The 16,038-nt window shown below is 42.0% G+C and overlaps 1 protein-coding gene across 1 annotated transcript in view; it reads right to left on the reverse strand.

Moving 5' to 3' along the window:
* Window positions 1-3,004: 3,004 nt before the first annotated feature.
* The window catches only part of LOC125731156 (titin-like), a 155,956-nt gene continuing 142,922 nt past the window's right edge, over window positions 3,005-16,038 (reverse strand). Inside the window, exons 146-158 of the mRNA XM_049005864.1 lie at window positions 15,388-15,981; window positions 14,956-15,243; window positions 14,551-14,850; window positions 14,159-14,461; window positions 13,742-14,044; window positions 13,064-13,648; window positions 12,635-12,937; window positions 12,240-12,539; window positions 11,406-11,978; window positions 10,856-11,161; window positions 10,180-10,773; window positions 4,502-10,090; window positions 3,005-4,370 (exon numbers count right to left, since the gene is read on the reverse strand). Coding sequence (XP_048861821.1) covers window positions 4,078-4,370; window positions 4,502-10,090; window positions 10,180-10,773; window positions 10,856-11,161; window positions 11,406-11,978; window positions 12,240-12,539; window positions 12,635-12,937; window positions 13,064-13,648; window positions 13,742-14,044; window positions 14,159-14,461; window positions 14,551-14,850; window positions 14,956-15,243; window positions 15,388-15,981 — 10,331 coding nt within the window. The 3' untranslated portion in view covers window positions 3,005-4,077. The remainder of the gene's footprint in view (window positions 4,371-4,501; window positions 10,091-10,179; window positions 10,774-10,855; window positions 11,162-11,405; window positions 11,979-12,239; window positions 12,540-12,634; window positions 12,938-13,063; window positions 13,649-13,741; window positions 14,045-14,158; window positions 14,462-14,550; window positions 14,851-14,955; window positions 15,244-15,387; window positions 15,982-16,038) is intronic.

Here is a 16,038-nt window from a genome sequence, read left to right on the forward strand (position 1 = left end):
TTTATTCTTTTAAAGACTACTGATTCCAATTTAGCGCCATATACTTTTATCTTGTAGGCTGCAGGATAGCGCCATTTCTACCAGCTATAGGCTAGTAAAAGAGCCTTTTGTCCCTGCTCTGAATAAAACATGCAGAAAACTGCTTCTGATTGTGTGTCAGTCACTACAACTGTCATTTGATGGTTTCTGCTTCCATAAAGATAAATCAAAGCCAAATCAAGGTGACACACCAATAATAGTGGTAGTGGTAGGAGGCAAAGCCATGGTTAAGGTGGTGTGGTGAAGGTCGAGGTAGAGGTGTGCAGCGCTGCGTGAAGGACATGGAAACCACCAACGAAAATGATGACGATTCCAATGATAAGCTCTACCTGTTCAAAATATCAAAATCTGTAGATGTTACAAACCTCCAACTTAACAATGACATTGTACTACTAGTGAAAATGATGTTCAGGTCCCTAACACCAAATGATGGGTCACTGCTCCTTTCTTCATGGTATCACCAGCCCAAACCTCACTTTAAACAGTGGAACAAGCACAGCATCGATGCTGATGTGTGGTCAAGCCTACATCTGAAGTACCCACAAGTTTACTACTACTGGGAAAACTGAAGAATTATCAGCTCAGACTCGAGATAAATCCAAACATTGCTCCAGTTATTCAGCCAGTACGCCGGATCCTGTTTCATCAAAGATAGCACGTTTTTGCCAAATTGCAAGAATTAGTGGCTCTAGATGTCATTGAACGAGTGACAGAACATACTACCTGGGTTAACCCACTAGTAACTGTGGAGAAAAGGGCTGAAGGTGATGAGAAACATGGAAATGTCAGAATCTGCATTGAAATGCGGTGAGCCAATGAAGCCATCATTCGTGAGCGTTGCTCTGTACCCACAATTGATGAAACCATCCAAGAAATGGCTGGAGGAAAATATTTCTCGATAATTTACCTTAATATGGTATATCATCAGTTAGATTTTCATCCAGACTTCAGAGAAATCACCACATTTTCTGCACAAAGAGGACTCTACAGATACAAAAGACTGTCTGCTTCCTGCCCGTGTGATCACCCGCTTTTAACCAGCGCGATCGCAGCCTATCGTGACAGAATGACAGACCGCAAAAAGAAGACACCTCCCCAGACCGAGACGGAACTCCTCGCTCTTAGGGAAGAGGTGAAGTACTGGCTTGGCCAGCCAGAGGTGAGGGGCGATCCCTTGCTGCGAGCGATCGCCCTTCGCATAGAGAAGAGGCTAGAGCGGAGAGCCCTGCCCGAGGACACGCACCTTGCGGCGAAGGTCCGTGAGGGTATATGGCGGCTGAGAAGTGGAGTAGCGGAGAGTAACGAGAGGCAAGTAGCGGAGAACTGCGGCTGGCCGTTTGGCCCGCTGTCCGAACTCCCTGATGTGCCCCGGACTCTGCCCCCGGACCTTTCTGGAAACTCCTAGGCCCCATCGAGAACCGTGACCCGAGGACAGAGGAGAATGAGAGGATCGGCGATTGCCCCGATCGCAGCTTATCGTGACAATGGTCTTGCATAAATTGTTTGCCTGCCTCAATACATCAAAGACATTAAGAAAGACATTAAAGAAATTGAGAGACATTAAAATGACAGCATAACCATCTTATTACTAAGGAGTGAGTGACGTCATGATTTCAAATCAGCGTGTGACAGGGGGAACATGGGGGACCTGAAACACGTGTAGTCATCATTGCTTTGCATGAAAAGGGCTTCACAGAAAGATATATGCTCTCTGCCTTCCCAAATGCCCGGGGTGGGCACCACTGAGTTGGAGTCCTGGTTCAGTCCCATGGAGAAGTGACATTGCTAATGGGATCTACGAACTGTATCATTGTGGGTGCCGCCTTCAATGCCACAGGCTAGCGTGGATAATGGACTAATTTTTCCCATTCTGTATTACTCTCTCTAATGATGTTTAATGTATTACAACACATCCACGTAGAGCGCTTTGAGATGACTGTTATGAAAGGTGGTATACAAAAATAAATTGAATTGATATTGCTGCTAGTAAAACTGCACCTACAGTAAATCAACCATTTATCGGATCATCAAGAACTTGAAGGACAGAGCTTCAATTGTTGTGAATAAGGCTTCAGGGCACCAAAGAAAGTCCAGCAAGTGCCAGGACTGTCTCATAAAGTTGATTCAGCTGTGGGATTGGGGCACCACCAGAGCAGAGCTTGCTCAGGAATGGCAGCAGGCAGGTGTGAGTGCATCTGCAAGTACAGTGAGGTGAAGACTTTTGGAGGATGGCCTGGTGTCAAGAACAAGAACAAGGAACAAACAAAGAAGCCACTTCTCTCCAATAAAATCATCAGAGAGAGACTGATATTCTGCAAAAGCTACGGGGATTGGACTGTTGGGGACTGGGGTAAAGTCATTTTCTCTGATGAATCAATCTTATGTTATGCCAACAGTAAAGCATCCTGAGATCATTCATCGCTTCTCAACCAAGCGAGTCGGCTCACTCACAGTTTTGCCAAAGAACACAACCATGAATAAAGAATAATAGCAAAACATCCTCCGAGAGCAACTTCTCCTAACCATCCAAGAACAATTTGATGACAAACAATGCCTTTTCCAGCATGATGGAGCACCGTGCTATGATGCAAAAGTGCACCAAATATTGATTCTTTGCATAAGCTTAATGTAATTGTAAATAAAAGCCTCTTACACTTATGAAATGCTTGTCATTATACTTCATTATGCCATAGAATCATGTGACAAAAAGATCTACAAACACTGAAGCAGCAAACTTTGTGAAAATCAATACTTATGCCATTCTCAAAACTTGGCCACAACTGTAGAATGTTTGTTACGATTCCAGACCCCCACAACCATGTGCAGGATAAGCAGGTGCAAAAAGTTTCTCTATGGATGGACATCGTTTTCCATTAATAATCAGAAGCGTAAAAGACAATGATAAAAATATTACTGACTACTGAAAATTTCCAAGATTCCAGAGAAAAAAAAACTCAGAACGATGTTTTGAGGTGCTGAAATCATGCTTTATTTAATCAATTAATAAAACTCAAGGAGGTTGCTGTTATAGGTAAAGCTACATTAATAAATTCAATAAAACCAAAGTTTAGGACATGCAGTTAATGCATTTGGTTTCTGACTAATTGTGATACACTGTGGTACAATTGCTTGGTAGGTGCCTTGACTAAGGACAATGTGAAATCCTAAAAGCGAACACACTTAGACACACAAACGCACGCACGCGCACACCCACACGTACAACCACAATGCACCCAAGCAATCCTCCAAGAGATGGCACTGTTTCTGTAGAGAAGTACTTGAATAGCCTGAGTGAGGTAAAGGCCAGGCGATGTTCATTTCTCAGGTTCAGTCAAGCAGTCCACCACCAGAAACAATGCACATAAAACAATTTAGCTCACAAAGTGCAGGCCGCTCGCACTGTGGGCATTTCAATAAAATCCTGTAGTGACATCGTCTTTCTGAACATGAGACCTAGTTGGACAGCTTGCATGAGGGTGTACAAACTGCACTTGAGGTCTATTCTAGAAAAAAACATCAACAGGGAAGCATCCACCTGCTGAGGCAGTCTTGACATCAACATACTGTTGAGGCACAGCATTTAGTTTCAGGTTTTTCAGGGTATTCGTTTTTTTTTTTTTTTTTTTTTAAAAAAAAAAAAACTTTCTCCTGTTAAACATTTAGTTCCACTTCTTTAAGTTAATATTGCCATAAATAACAACGTATACATTTTCCATAACCGGTTAATTCGGCTATATACATTATGTACATGTTACAGAGAAGTGGCCCAATAATCAATCGAAAGTCAGTTACCCAATATGGCACATTTTAACATCTTACATTTTAGTCTAATTTGGCATAAATTAATGTCAAGTTTGTTATAAAAATAGTTCATATTTACAATAAGTCTTAATTATTTAAAACACTTTTTGCTCATTTAATAAATGAGGAAATGATGGAGAAAAACCATAGCCTTGATTAGACAAGCGGTTATAGAGGTGGAGGAACGATGGATGCCTGGGGATGGATGAAGCTGGCAAGCTTAAAGACAGTATATGTTTACATTGATCGAATGCTGATGTGGACAGTGGCAGTGTCTGACCCAAGCTCGTTGGTCAGTTTTAAGGTATAAGCCCCAGCATCTTTCTCTTTGACACCACTGATAATGAGGGTGGTAAGGTCCTCTGTAGTTTCAATGTGGAGTCTGCTGCTCTCCTCATCTTTCAGCGTCTTACCCAAATGGGACCATTCAATGTCCACGGGCATCCCTGAGAAACCACAGGCCACCGTTAGGACCTTGCCCTCCTCTATGCATATGTCTTTAGGTAGGGCTTCGATTTTAGGTGGCGTACCTGTTGCAGGGAAGTAATATAAGAACATAAGTCTTAAATACACAACACAAATGAAATACATATTTAAATTAAACCAGGTGATAATGATACATGTGAGTAATTGAGTTACGCTAATATGTGTCAAAACTCACCTTGAAGACTCTGTGATGTTAATGTATGACTGGTCATTTTCTCAGTTGCTGTTACAGACCTTGATGATATAGAAGACACAATGGTAGAAGATATGGATTCACATGTAGCCTCAGTCATGCTGGTGCTGCTGAAGCCAGCCTCTTGCATGGAAGCAGTCAGACGTGTCGCCATTGCAGAGAAACCTTCCTGTGTGACTGATATACTGGTGAGTTCGTCAGACATGGATGTGTGGACTTCCTCATGATGAATTTCTGTCACACCTTTGGCTGAGATGTCCTGTCTTTCAGTAGAAAGAATTACAGAAGCTTTCGTTGGAGTTAGTGACTTAACTCCTAGGGGAGATTTAACTCTTTGTGGAGAGCCAGTGGGCTCAGGAGATCTACTTCCTTTAAAGGACTGGATTGCTTCAGGTGATTTAATTCGAGACTCTGGGGTCTTGGAACCTGGAGATATTGGAGATGTCACCCTAGGCTCTGGTGACTTCACCATAGGGGACTTGATACGAGGTTCGGGTGACAATGGAGATTTCAATCTGGGTTCAATAGACTTTACCATGGGTGATAATTTAATTTCTGTGGGTAATTTTCCTCGAAGCTCTGGGGATTTAGCACCTGGAGACACTGGCGATTTTACTCTAGGCTCTGGTGACTTCACCTTAGGTGGTGATTTTATTCCTATAGGAGACCTAATACGAGGCTCTGGGGACTTAGCAAATGGAGATTTTACTCTGGGCTCAGGTGACTTTACTTTAGGTGGTGATGCAATAGCCATCTCTTTCAGTGTTGCCTTGTGGATTGAGAGGCTGAACTGTGCCTCTTGTTGGCCCTCAGAATTCTCTACAAACACAGTATAGCTGCCTTCATCTAATGTATTAACAGAAGAAATATCTAAGGTGGACTTGTTATCTGTTGTACTCACATGGTGACGATGACTAGAAACAATAACCTGTCCTTCACGTGCCCATGTCACACTGGGTGTTGGATCACCATCAAAATCACATATAAACTTAGCTGATTCTCCTACAGATACAGTAAGAGACTGTGGTTTTGCCAATATTCTGGCAGGTAAAGTGGTTTTCACTTCCTCCTGCACTATAATTTCCTGCACTGCTGTGACCTCTACAGCTTCCACCAGCATTTCCTCACAGACAGTCAGTTCTTTTGCTGTTGTCACCTCTGTTTTTTCAGAAGATTTATGCTCTTCATATTGGACGTATTCATGGACTTCAGTTACTTCCATGTGTGTTTCAGATGTCGAAGCTGCTTTCAAGGAGGACACGTCAGTCTTTGTCATTTCAGGAATATAAGGTGTGGGGGGCTCTTCATCTTTGCGAAGAGATGATATTGTAGTAAAGCCCACCCCTGAAACATCTAGAGTGGCATAGTCAGAGGCTTCTCCCTTCACGTTTCTACAAACAACACGATACGTTCCACTATCCTCTGCCTGGCAGTCAAAAATATGAAGTGACAAAACCCCACTGATGTTGCTGAACTGGAATTTTTTGCCCTCGTGAATTTCTTGTCCATTGTGGTACCACTTGAATTCAGCATCTGGCTTGGCCTGAACATTCAGGGTAAATTTGGTGTTCTGGCTAACAGGTACGCGGTGGGAGCGCATCCTCACAGTTACCCGTGGGGCATGGTCAAGGCTGAAGGGTTGCTGAGTCACAACCTCATACTTTTTTTCAGATTTCAAGGCTGCTTTTCTTGCCTCATATCTGGACATGATGTCAACCTTTGTGGGCCCTTCGACTTTAGTGAGTCTACTGTCAGATATAACTGGACTAGGCGGACGAATTGGTGCTTCTTCAGGGGTGGGTGACCTTCTATGTGGCACAAACACAGGCCGTGCTTCTGGGGTAAATACAGAAGATGTAATACTCGCTTCCACTGCCTCTGATATTACTGATGAAACTTGTACTCTTTGTTCTTTCTTCAAAACTCTAGTTTTCTCTTCTGCTTCCATGCGTTTCAGTTCAGTTTGATAGGAGGATAGCTTCTGTGTTGTGGCTACAGGACAAAGAATTTCATGATCTTCTCTCTCTGCATGCACTCTTTGTTTTTGTTTCGGAGGTCTGTATGTAATTCTCTCATATCGTTGGCGGAGATCAATGAAGCTTGGACCAGCTTCAAATTTGGATGGAATACGGTAGGAGTCATACAATTTAACTTCCTCCTCTTCCTCCTCCTCATCATATGTCCTTCGCTTTGGTGGTGTATGTCGTAGTGGGGAAAGTTCAAAACGCACAGGACTGAGACTAGGTGGAGATGCAGAAAAGCCAAGCTGAAGCTCATCTTCAAGTCGAAGCCTCTCTTCTTCAGTCTTCTTCATTGATAAATAGTCACGGACTGGGAGGAGCAGCTCTTCATCTGACAGGTCACCAAGTGACCTTCTTCTTGGTCGGTAGAAAGCCTCAGATTCAGGAGAGGGTGCACGGTATTTTGCTGGTCTTACTGTTTCAATATCATCCTGAGATGTCTTTGAAATGTGCCTAGACTTATAAAAGGTTTTGATTCTTGGTTGAGGCACCTCATAGAATTTGTCCCATCTAGAGAGGCGAATGCGTTTCGGGCGTTTCTGTGGATGTTTTTCCATGGGTTCGGGCATTTCATACTGGTCACGCAGTATTTTGTACCATTTCATGTCAGAGAGTGGTACAAAGTATTTTATTTCATTGTCCTGCTCAAGGGCAGTTACAGCACGGACACGCGGTTGTGGGACATCATACGGCATGCGAAGCCTCTTTTCCTCTGCTCTCTTCTTCCTTTCTTCTTTTTCTTTTTTATCCTCCATTTCAACTTTGTCTTTTTTAGTCAGAGCTGGTTTGTACATAGTTGCTGCCTCTCTCAATGCCTGTTGAGCCAGAGGGGTGAGTGGAGTGACTTCCGTGCCTGAAAGGATTTGTGAAAGCCTCACCTTCTTGTCAATCTCCACCTTTTGAACTTGCTCTTTTTTCTCTGCCTCACTCTCATACTCTTTTTTTACATGAGCAACACGCTCAACCCTGAGAGTTGCTTGGCAACTTGCAGAGCCAGCTGAATTTGTAGCTGTGACTCTGTATGTACCCGAATCTTCTGGAAGAGTATCTCTAACATGCAGGACATAATAATCCAAGCCTTCATGAATAACCTCAATCTGTGGGCCAAATGACAGAGGCGTGCCATCTTTCTCCCACTTCAAGATAGGTGACCCTGACACTCTCACTTCAAAGCGGACACTTTGGCCCTCTCTGCACTCTACATTAGCAAGTACACGCTTGAACATAGGTCTTATTGTACTATCTGCAGGAGTTGGCCGAGGTGTTACTGTGAGACGTGCCTTACAGCTGTCTTCACCAAATCTGTTGCGGGCCACAACAGTGTATTCTGCATCATCCTCAGGCTCAATATTACGAATAGTAAGCTGATAGAGACCCTTATCACTTGTGAAAATGTATTTCCTGTCATCATCTCCTGGTGTAATCTTTTGTCCAGATTTCAACCACAGAACACGAGGCTCTGGGTGAACTGTTATAGTGACTCCAAAACGCACATTTTCAGCGATATGTGCACTTTGGCTGATCAGAGGGAAGGTAAATTCAGGTGGTTTCTGAAGAAGTCTAGTTGTATCTACTCTGCGTTTCACTTTCTTTACAGGGCGTGCGAGAAAGTAGTCCTGGTATGACCTGACTCCTTGGACAAACAGCTCTGCATAAGCACTATCCTCACCACACTCATTAACAACTTTACACCTGTAGGTGCCATCATCAGCTCGGTTAACTCCTCTGACAGATAAGATGGCTAATCCATCTTCATAACTGATTTCATACTTGTCATTTTCCTCCAGTTGTCTAACTCCACAGTACCAAGTTACCTCAGTACTGCTGTCATAGTTTTCAATATGGCAGACAAATTTGGCATCACCACCTTCCTCTGTAATGTTATGTTTGATCTGACCAGCAACGGGACCATGTTCAAATGGTGCAATCTTCGCCTTGCTAACTGTGACCCCTCTCTGACTTCTGATAGCACCACCATTAGCTACACGAGCTGCTGAAACAACAACGTTCCATTCTTTCTTGACTACTGTCTGATAGTATCTGATATGTCTTGTAGTCTTAATAGCTGTGTTGCTAAGTTGTTCAGATTCAGTTTTTAGCCAAGGATGCTCAAGAGCTTCAGCTGCTGTCATACGATGCTTGCGGTCTTTAGTCAGCAGCCGGTCCACAAAGTCTAAGGCATCAAGTCTGACTTTTTTGAAGGCTTCATCATCAAAACTGTATTCTGCGTTGGAGATGTTATCAATGACCTGCTGATTAGTTTCAGCTGTAAATGGATTAAGCCCACTAATAAGCACATATGCTAGCACACCAACTGACCACATGTCAGTGACAGTACTAACTAGGTCATGTTGGTGGATTTCCGGAGCGCAGTACTCAGGTGTTGTAAACTGAATTTTGACACTGTCTCCAGGTGTCAGATGTCTTGCCTGACCCATCTCAATGATCTTGATGTTAGTACCCTTTCTTGTGGTGTAGACAATGTTTTCAGGCTTTATGTCAAAATGGCCAAAACTCTTGCTGTGTAGGAATGCAAGGGCTTCACATACTTGTTTAATGTATTTTACTATGACTCGTTCAGTGAGCTCAAAGTCAGGTGATGCAATGCGTTCAAAAATGTCTATGCCTGAAATAAAGTCATAAATCAGCACAAGTTCTTCAGGACTCTCAAATGATTCATGGAGACACAAGAAGTTCTTGTGTCGAGAGAGGTTAAGGGTGGCAATTTCCTTCTTTACAATGGCTTGGTCAGCACCTTTTACTTTTACAAATTTAACCATGAAGGTTTTCTCTGAGCTTATTTCAATGCAGCGATGAACTATACCAAAGTTTCCTCGCCCTAATTCCTCAGCAATCATATACTTGTTATATAAGTTCTTAATTTCTGAATTTGGAGCTTTACTCATCGAGACTTCTGCAATGTCATCCACTTCCTCATCATAATTCAGCACTCGTGACTTGTCTTCCTTTGTTACAACTGGACTTGTTGGTTTGGATGGCTCACTTTGCCCAAATTTGTTTTCAGCAATAACACGGAATTGGTAACTTGTCTTTCCAAACAGATTTATGACTGTGTAGTGTGTATCACGAGCTTGGGCTACACGCATCCATTTTTCCGCTGTGGTAGCACATTTCTCCACAATGTAGCTGGTGACTTTGCTTCCACCATCATTAGCTGGTGCACACCAGTTTAGTGTGACAGAGTCCCTGGAGACATCACTGGCTTTGACACCTCTCGGTGGATCTGGTACGTCTGCAACATCAAGCTCAACTGTCTGCTGGTCAATGCCAAATCTGTTCTTTGCACAGACAATATAGAAACCAGCATCCTTCCTTTCAACTCCATTAGAGAAAACCAAGGATGTGAATGATCTTGTAACGATTACTTGATAGTATCCATTGTTATCAATGAGATCTTGGCCTTTCTGCCAAGTGATCACTGGATCAGGCTTTCCACTAAATGGAATCTTGATGCTGACCACTTCACCACGGAGAGCATGTACTGCTTCTTTTTCTTGAAGATTTTTGGGCAGATGAATCTTGGCCGGTACTGCAAAGTATAGAAATATACAGATTAATGTAGAAAATTAATGAGGCAGCAACAGTAAAAGTTGTTTGGTAGAAGTAGGGCTTGCATACCTTCAACATCCAGAGAAACAGTTGCAGCAATTGACCCTCCCTGGTTTGTTGCCCGAACCTGGTAAGCAGTGGAATCTTCTTCATCTGCAGCATTGATGACGAGCTGATGATAGCCACCTTTGAATTCCTGAACAGTTATTTTCTCGCCATCTGAATGAACTTCTTTACCACGTTTGTACCACTTAACCACAGGCTTAGGTTGTCCACTGATCTTGCAAACTAAGGTTGCCTTGCTCTTATATTTGACACTCATGTTTCTCAGTTCTTCTTTGAAGGCAGGAGCACGGATTTCAACATCTGATTTTGGAATAATAGATGTAGAAGCTTCAGTCCAATAACTTTCTCCCCCAAGATTTTCGCATTTCACTCTGAATTCATATGACAAGCCTTCAACAAGTCCCTTGACACAGTAGACCGTTTGATGAATTTCATCAGTAGTCACTGCAGTCCATTGGTTTGATTTCTTATCTCGCTTCTCAAGGCAGTAATTTTTAATCTTAGAACCTCCATCACTGATAGGTGGCTTCCAAAATACCACACAGGAGTCTTTGGTTATTCCAGAAACATTTAGTTGTTGTGGCACTCCAGGTTTATCTGTAATTTGTAATAAGTTATTCAAGCAGCTAATTTTAACATTCATTTTGTTGTTATCAAAAGTTGTCAAGATTTTACTTACCTAACTGACTCTTAATAAGGACAATTTCAGGAATCTCTAGAGGTTCACTGTTGCCATAGCGATTTTGAGCAGAAACACGGAAGTAATAACCAGCTCCCTCAGTAAGATTGGGAACTCTGCATGATGTTCCTGATATTGATGATGATACTAGAAGCCATGGCTCGCCTTCAGATTCTTCACGCTTTTCTACAATATAGTTTGTTATCAGAGCTCCACCATCATCAGCTGGTGGTTTCCAGCTGATTATTACAGAGTTCTTTAAAAGAGCATCAACTACAATTGGTCCTTCAGGTTTTCCTGGTTTATCTAGAAACAAAAGAAGAAACTGGATGTTTTATGATTTCATAAAATATGTAGTATCTGTACATTAATTCAATTTTTCTACTATTATTGATATATTTTATTTAGCTTGCAGCTATTTTTAATTTACCAAACAAAGAAAAGGTACCTTTAGGCTGACTGTCTGCATGAAAAGTGCTATATAACAAGTTATTACTAAAATGATTCTTCAGTATTATTACAGATTAAAATAATACAGATTATATTTTACCTTGAATATCGACATCAAGTATAGTGTCAACTGTACCAAATAGATTTCTGAACCACACTTTATATTTTCCAGCATCCTTGCGATGCACATCCTTTACGACCAGATGGGTATAATGATCTGTATTTTCAATTATGACTTTATTAGAAGGTTCTAGCGGCTTGTTGTTGTGGAACCACATAATCTTTGGTTCTGGGCGTCCAATATATACAACGTGCAGACGCAGACTTGTACCACAGCCTGCATAGTATTTTTCCTTTAGAGGGTAGCCAGGGTTGATCTGTGGAGGAGCCTCCAAGACAAGTTTTCCACTTGTTTCTGTCTCTCCAGCCTCATTGACAGCTTTACATGTATAAATCCCTTCATCCTCCTGGACATCAGCCAACACTTTGAGTGAATGAGTGCGACCATCACTGCTCATCGCATACTTCCCGCTCTCGAGTAGCTCTTTTCCATGCCGGTACCATTTTATCTCTGGCAGAGGTCTGCCAATGATCTGGCACTTCAGTGTGGCATGCTGTCCTAGCTTAACAGTGACTTCCTCAATCTCTTTCCGTAGGCTTGGTTTATCTGCAACTGGAGAAAAACAATTTTTAATTACACAAAGTATATAACATTTTCTTTATAATTTTCTGGTTTTAATGTAAGTAAAGCATTTTTGCATGTATGTGCCTTAATAACATACTTGTCTGAATCCATCATAAGAATTTTGATTTGATTAAAAAAAATCTATTTTTCTTAAAATTCTTCCAATGTCATGAGCTTCATAAATATTTTGTGCATGTGCTGCTGGAATAGGCAGTATAATTAACTGACAGCAACATTAAATATACATACCACTCAGCTGAGTTTTAATTGCTGTAGCAGTCCTCCGTGGTCTGCTGATTCCAGTTTCATTTTCAGCAAACACTCTGAATTCATATTCAGTGGCATCTTTGAGACCACCCACAGTAAACTCTTTCTCCTTTGTATGTTCTGTGTTGCATTTCCGCCATGTACTTTCTCCAGACATCCTATACTCAACCCAGTAACCTAGGATCTCCTTTCCACCATCGCATTCTGGACGTTCCCATCGAATGGAAATATAGTCCTTTGTAACTATGATTACATCAATTTCACCAGGCTGGCTTGGCTTGTCTTTAAGAAAAATATCACACATATGATCAGTCAGATATCACTGAAAACATTTGGTGGCTTTTTTCATGCATCTTAGAAAATTACCAAAGACCTACCAAATGGGTCTTTGCAAATTATTGAATCTGATGAAGGCCCTGGGTCGCTCTCGCCAATTTCATTTTTGGTTACAATACGGAAATGGTATTCTTTCTCAGGAGTGAGCCCAGAGAGGGTGTACATGGTAGTAGTAACTTGAGTTTCATGACGTATCCATTTCTCAGTGCCTGCTTCTCTAAGTTCAATAAAATAGCCAGTAACAGCAGAACCACCATCGTACTTGGGTCTTCCCCATGCTAGAGCAACAGAGCTCTTTGTGACATCCAGAATTTCTGGTGGGCTACTTGGAGGTTCTGGTGGACCTATCAGGTTAAACAGATTATATGGTAAGATGATGCCATTCAGTCATTCATATTAAAGGGAGATAACTGATGGTAAATATTAAATTCACAAATTTTTGCAAACTGAAACATAAAAATGAAACTCACACAGAGGTGTCTTTGGTGTCACACTTTTGTCTGATTTCAGATATCTGCTAGTGCCAAACTGGTTCTCAGCTGTCACCTTGAATTCATACTCAATGTTCTCTTTCAGTCCCTTCACAACCACAGATGTGTCAACCACCCTTGTATCTACTGTGTACCAGGCAGCTTTGGGAACCTTACGTCTCTCAACAATGTAGCCAAGTATTTCTGAGCCACCATCATCTGCAGGAGGTTTCCAGCTTACTTTTACAGAATGAGCCTGGATGTCATCAAATCTAAGCGGACCTTCGGGTAGTGCTGGGGGCCCAATAACTTTCACTGTTATATGCACCAGTTTTTTGCCACACTTATTCTCTAGCATGAGACTGTAGGTTCCACTGTCTTCTCTAATGGCTTCCTTGAGTACAAGCTCAGTGTTATCTTCACTGGTAGCAATCATTGATTTCTGGGGAAGCTCACAACCATCTTTTGTCCACTTGCAGATAGGGTTTGGTTTGCCCTTGATGGGTATGCATAGCCTGATTACTCCACCCTGCCTGACAATAATGCCATCTTTGTACTTAGTTTCCAGATCGTAAGAAGGAGGTTCTGGAAAAAAAGTGTGTGAATTAGCTGTTACACTCATGTATATTCAAACTGAACGACCAAAAGCAGAAGAGTGAAAATTTATTACATTCTTACCCAGCATCTCTGTAACTTTGACAGTGCCTGGGACTTCAGCAGGTTCCCCTGATCCACCGGCATTACAAGCCAATACACGGAACTTGAACTCCTCACCCTGGGGCATCTGCGTGAGTGTGTACTCACAGATCAATGAGGGTGTTGTGTTACATTTGATCCAATTGAACGAACCAACCTTCTGCATTTCTATTAAATAGCCTGTGACTTTGGAGCCTCCTTCCTCATCTGGTGGACTCCAGGCCAGAGACACAGATGTCCTTGTTGTATCTACAACTCTAGGGTTTTGTGGTGACCCAGGTGGATCTGTCCAAAAATAAAACATTACATTTAGCATATTTAAATGCTATATGCACAACTTTCAAAAACAACTGTACTCTATGAAAAAAATATTTAATAGAATCCAAAAAGGTAACCTACCGACAGGATCTGTTGCCACTGCAGGTTTAGAGACAAGGCTGGGTTTTCCAATACCCCTAGAGTTAATAGCTGTAACTCTGTGCTCATACTCAAGGCCTTCAATCAGGCCAGTAGATCTGTATCGGGTCATCGTTACTGGATTCTTGTTAGCACGCACCCATCGATCAGCTCTGACTTCTTTTCGCTCAATGATATATCCAGATACCTTGGAGCCCCCATCTTCATCAGGAGGGAGCCAGGCAATAGTCATGCCATCCCGAGAGACATCAAACACATCTGGTCTTCCAGGTGGCCCAGGTATAGCTATAAATGGGAAACAAATCGCTCAATAAATCCCTTGTGGAAACTTCGACATGTTTAAAACATTGCTATTTACTAAGAAAGCTACTTACTTTTGGTGCTCTTGCAAACCACGAGATCAGACTGCAAGAATGATCCAGTGCCAAAGCGATTTGTGGCAGCGACACGGAACACATACTCATCTCCCTCAGTCAGATTGGTGAACTTGTAGGTGGGTCTGCTCACAGATTCAGACACAGGAATCCATCCCGGACGATGAGCATCGCGCATCTCAACAATATAATTAGTGATAGGGGCACCACCATCTCTCTGGGGTGGATCCCAGCAAATAATGACAGATGTGGCGTCGATCTCATCAAACCTGACTGGACCTGTAGGCTCATCAGGTTGGGCTGACAGAAAGAGGTTATATGTCATTAATCATTTATGCTTTCTTGTCCTCAGAAATATCATTCTATGAAATCTTGTGAGTGAAATATGTCAAATTTCATTCTCACCTAGAATGATCACTTTGATGATCTCTGAGGCACTTCCCATGGCATTATTCAACTCAAGCGTGTAATCGCCTGTGTCATCAATTGTGGTATTGCTCACCATCAACTTGGAGTATTTTCCTGTGCTTTCAATCTTGACACGTTTATGTGTTTTCAATTTTACATCACCAAAGTACCATGAACAGATTGGAGGAGGTCTACCGATGATTGGCAGGCACAGTTCAATTGGTTTTCCAGCCAAGAAGCTGATAGACTTCTGAGGAATGGCAGACAGATCAATCTTGGGCAATACTGGAAAAGGAATTAAAAACAAATGAGATATTACACAAAAAGTATGTTAGAGATATAGTACATTTTTATATTCTAGTGTGATAGTATCAGTTACTGAAACACACAGATGAATATGCAATTTTAATAATACATTGACTCATTTACCTCTTTGTTCTTGAACAGTTACAGCAGTTACGATCTCTCTTGGTTCACTTACTCCCCTACTGTTCATGGCTCTGACCCTGAAAATGTACTGCTCATGCTCATTCAAAGAAACAATGGTGTGCTGGAAATCTGTCATCTTCAAAGTAGCCACCTTCATCCACTTGTCTATTCCAAATCGGCAAGCTTCAATTACATAGCCAGTAATCCTACTGCCACCATCATGAAGAGGTTTTTCCCATGCCAATGTAACTGTGGACTTCGTGATATCTACAATGTCCAGTTTCTGTGGAACCATGGGTACCTCACATACTAGCACAACGTCACTGGTTTCACAAGGCTCACCAATACCGTATATGTTCTCTGGCAAGACTCTGAAGTAATAAAGCATTCCTTCCGTAAGACCTGTGATTTTGTATGACGTCTTGTGACATTTAGATGTCACAGTCTTATAGGCTCTCATTGATGTGTCCCGTCTTTCAATAATGTAGTTATTAACTGGTGCTCCACCATCAACACTTGGAGCATCCCAAGCAATCAAAGCTGAATCCTTTGTGAGTTCCTTAATTTTAAGAGCCCCAGGTGGCCCAGGTGTATCTGAAATCCAGAAAAAAGAAGTTTCCAGCCTTTTATGATAATTGTTTAACACTACAA

The sequence above is a fragment of the Brienomyrus brachyistius genome, chromosome 1 (assembly GCF_023856365.1).
Source record: "Brienomyrus brachyistius isolate T26 chromosome 1, BBRACH_0.4, whole genome shotgun sequence".
Taxonomy (NCBI): Eukaryota; Metazoa; Chordata; class Actinopteri; order Osteoglossiformes; family Mormyridae; genus Brienomyrus; species Brienomyrus brachyistius.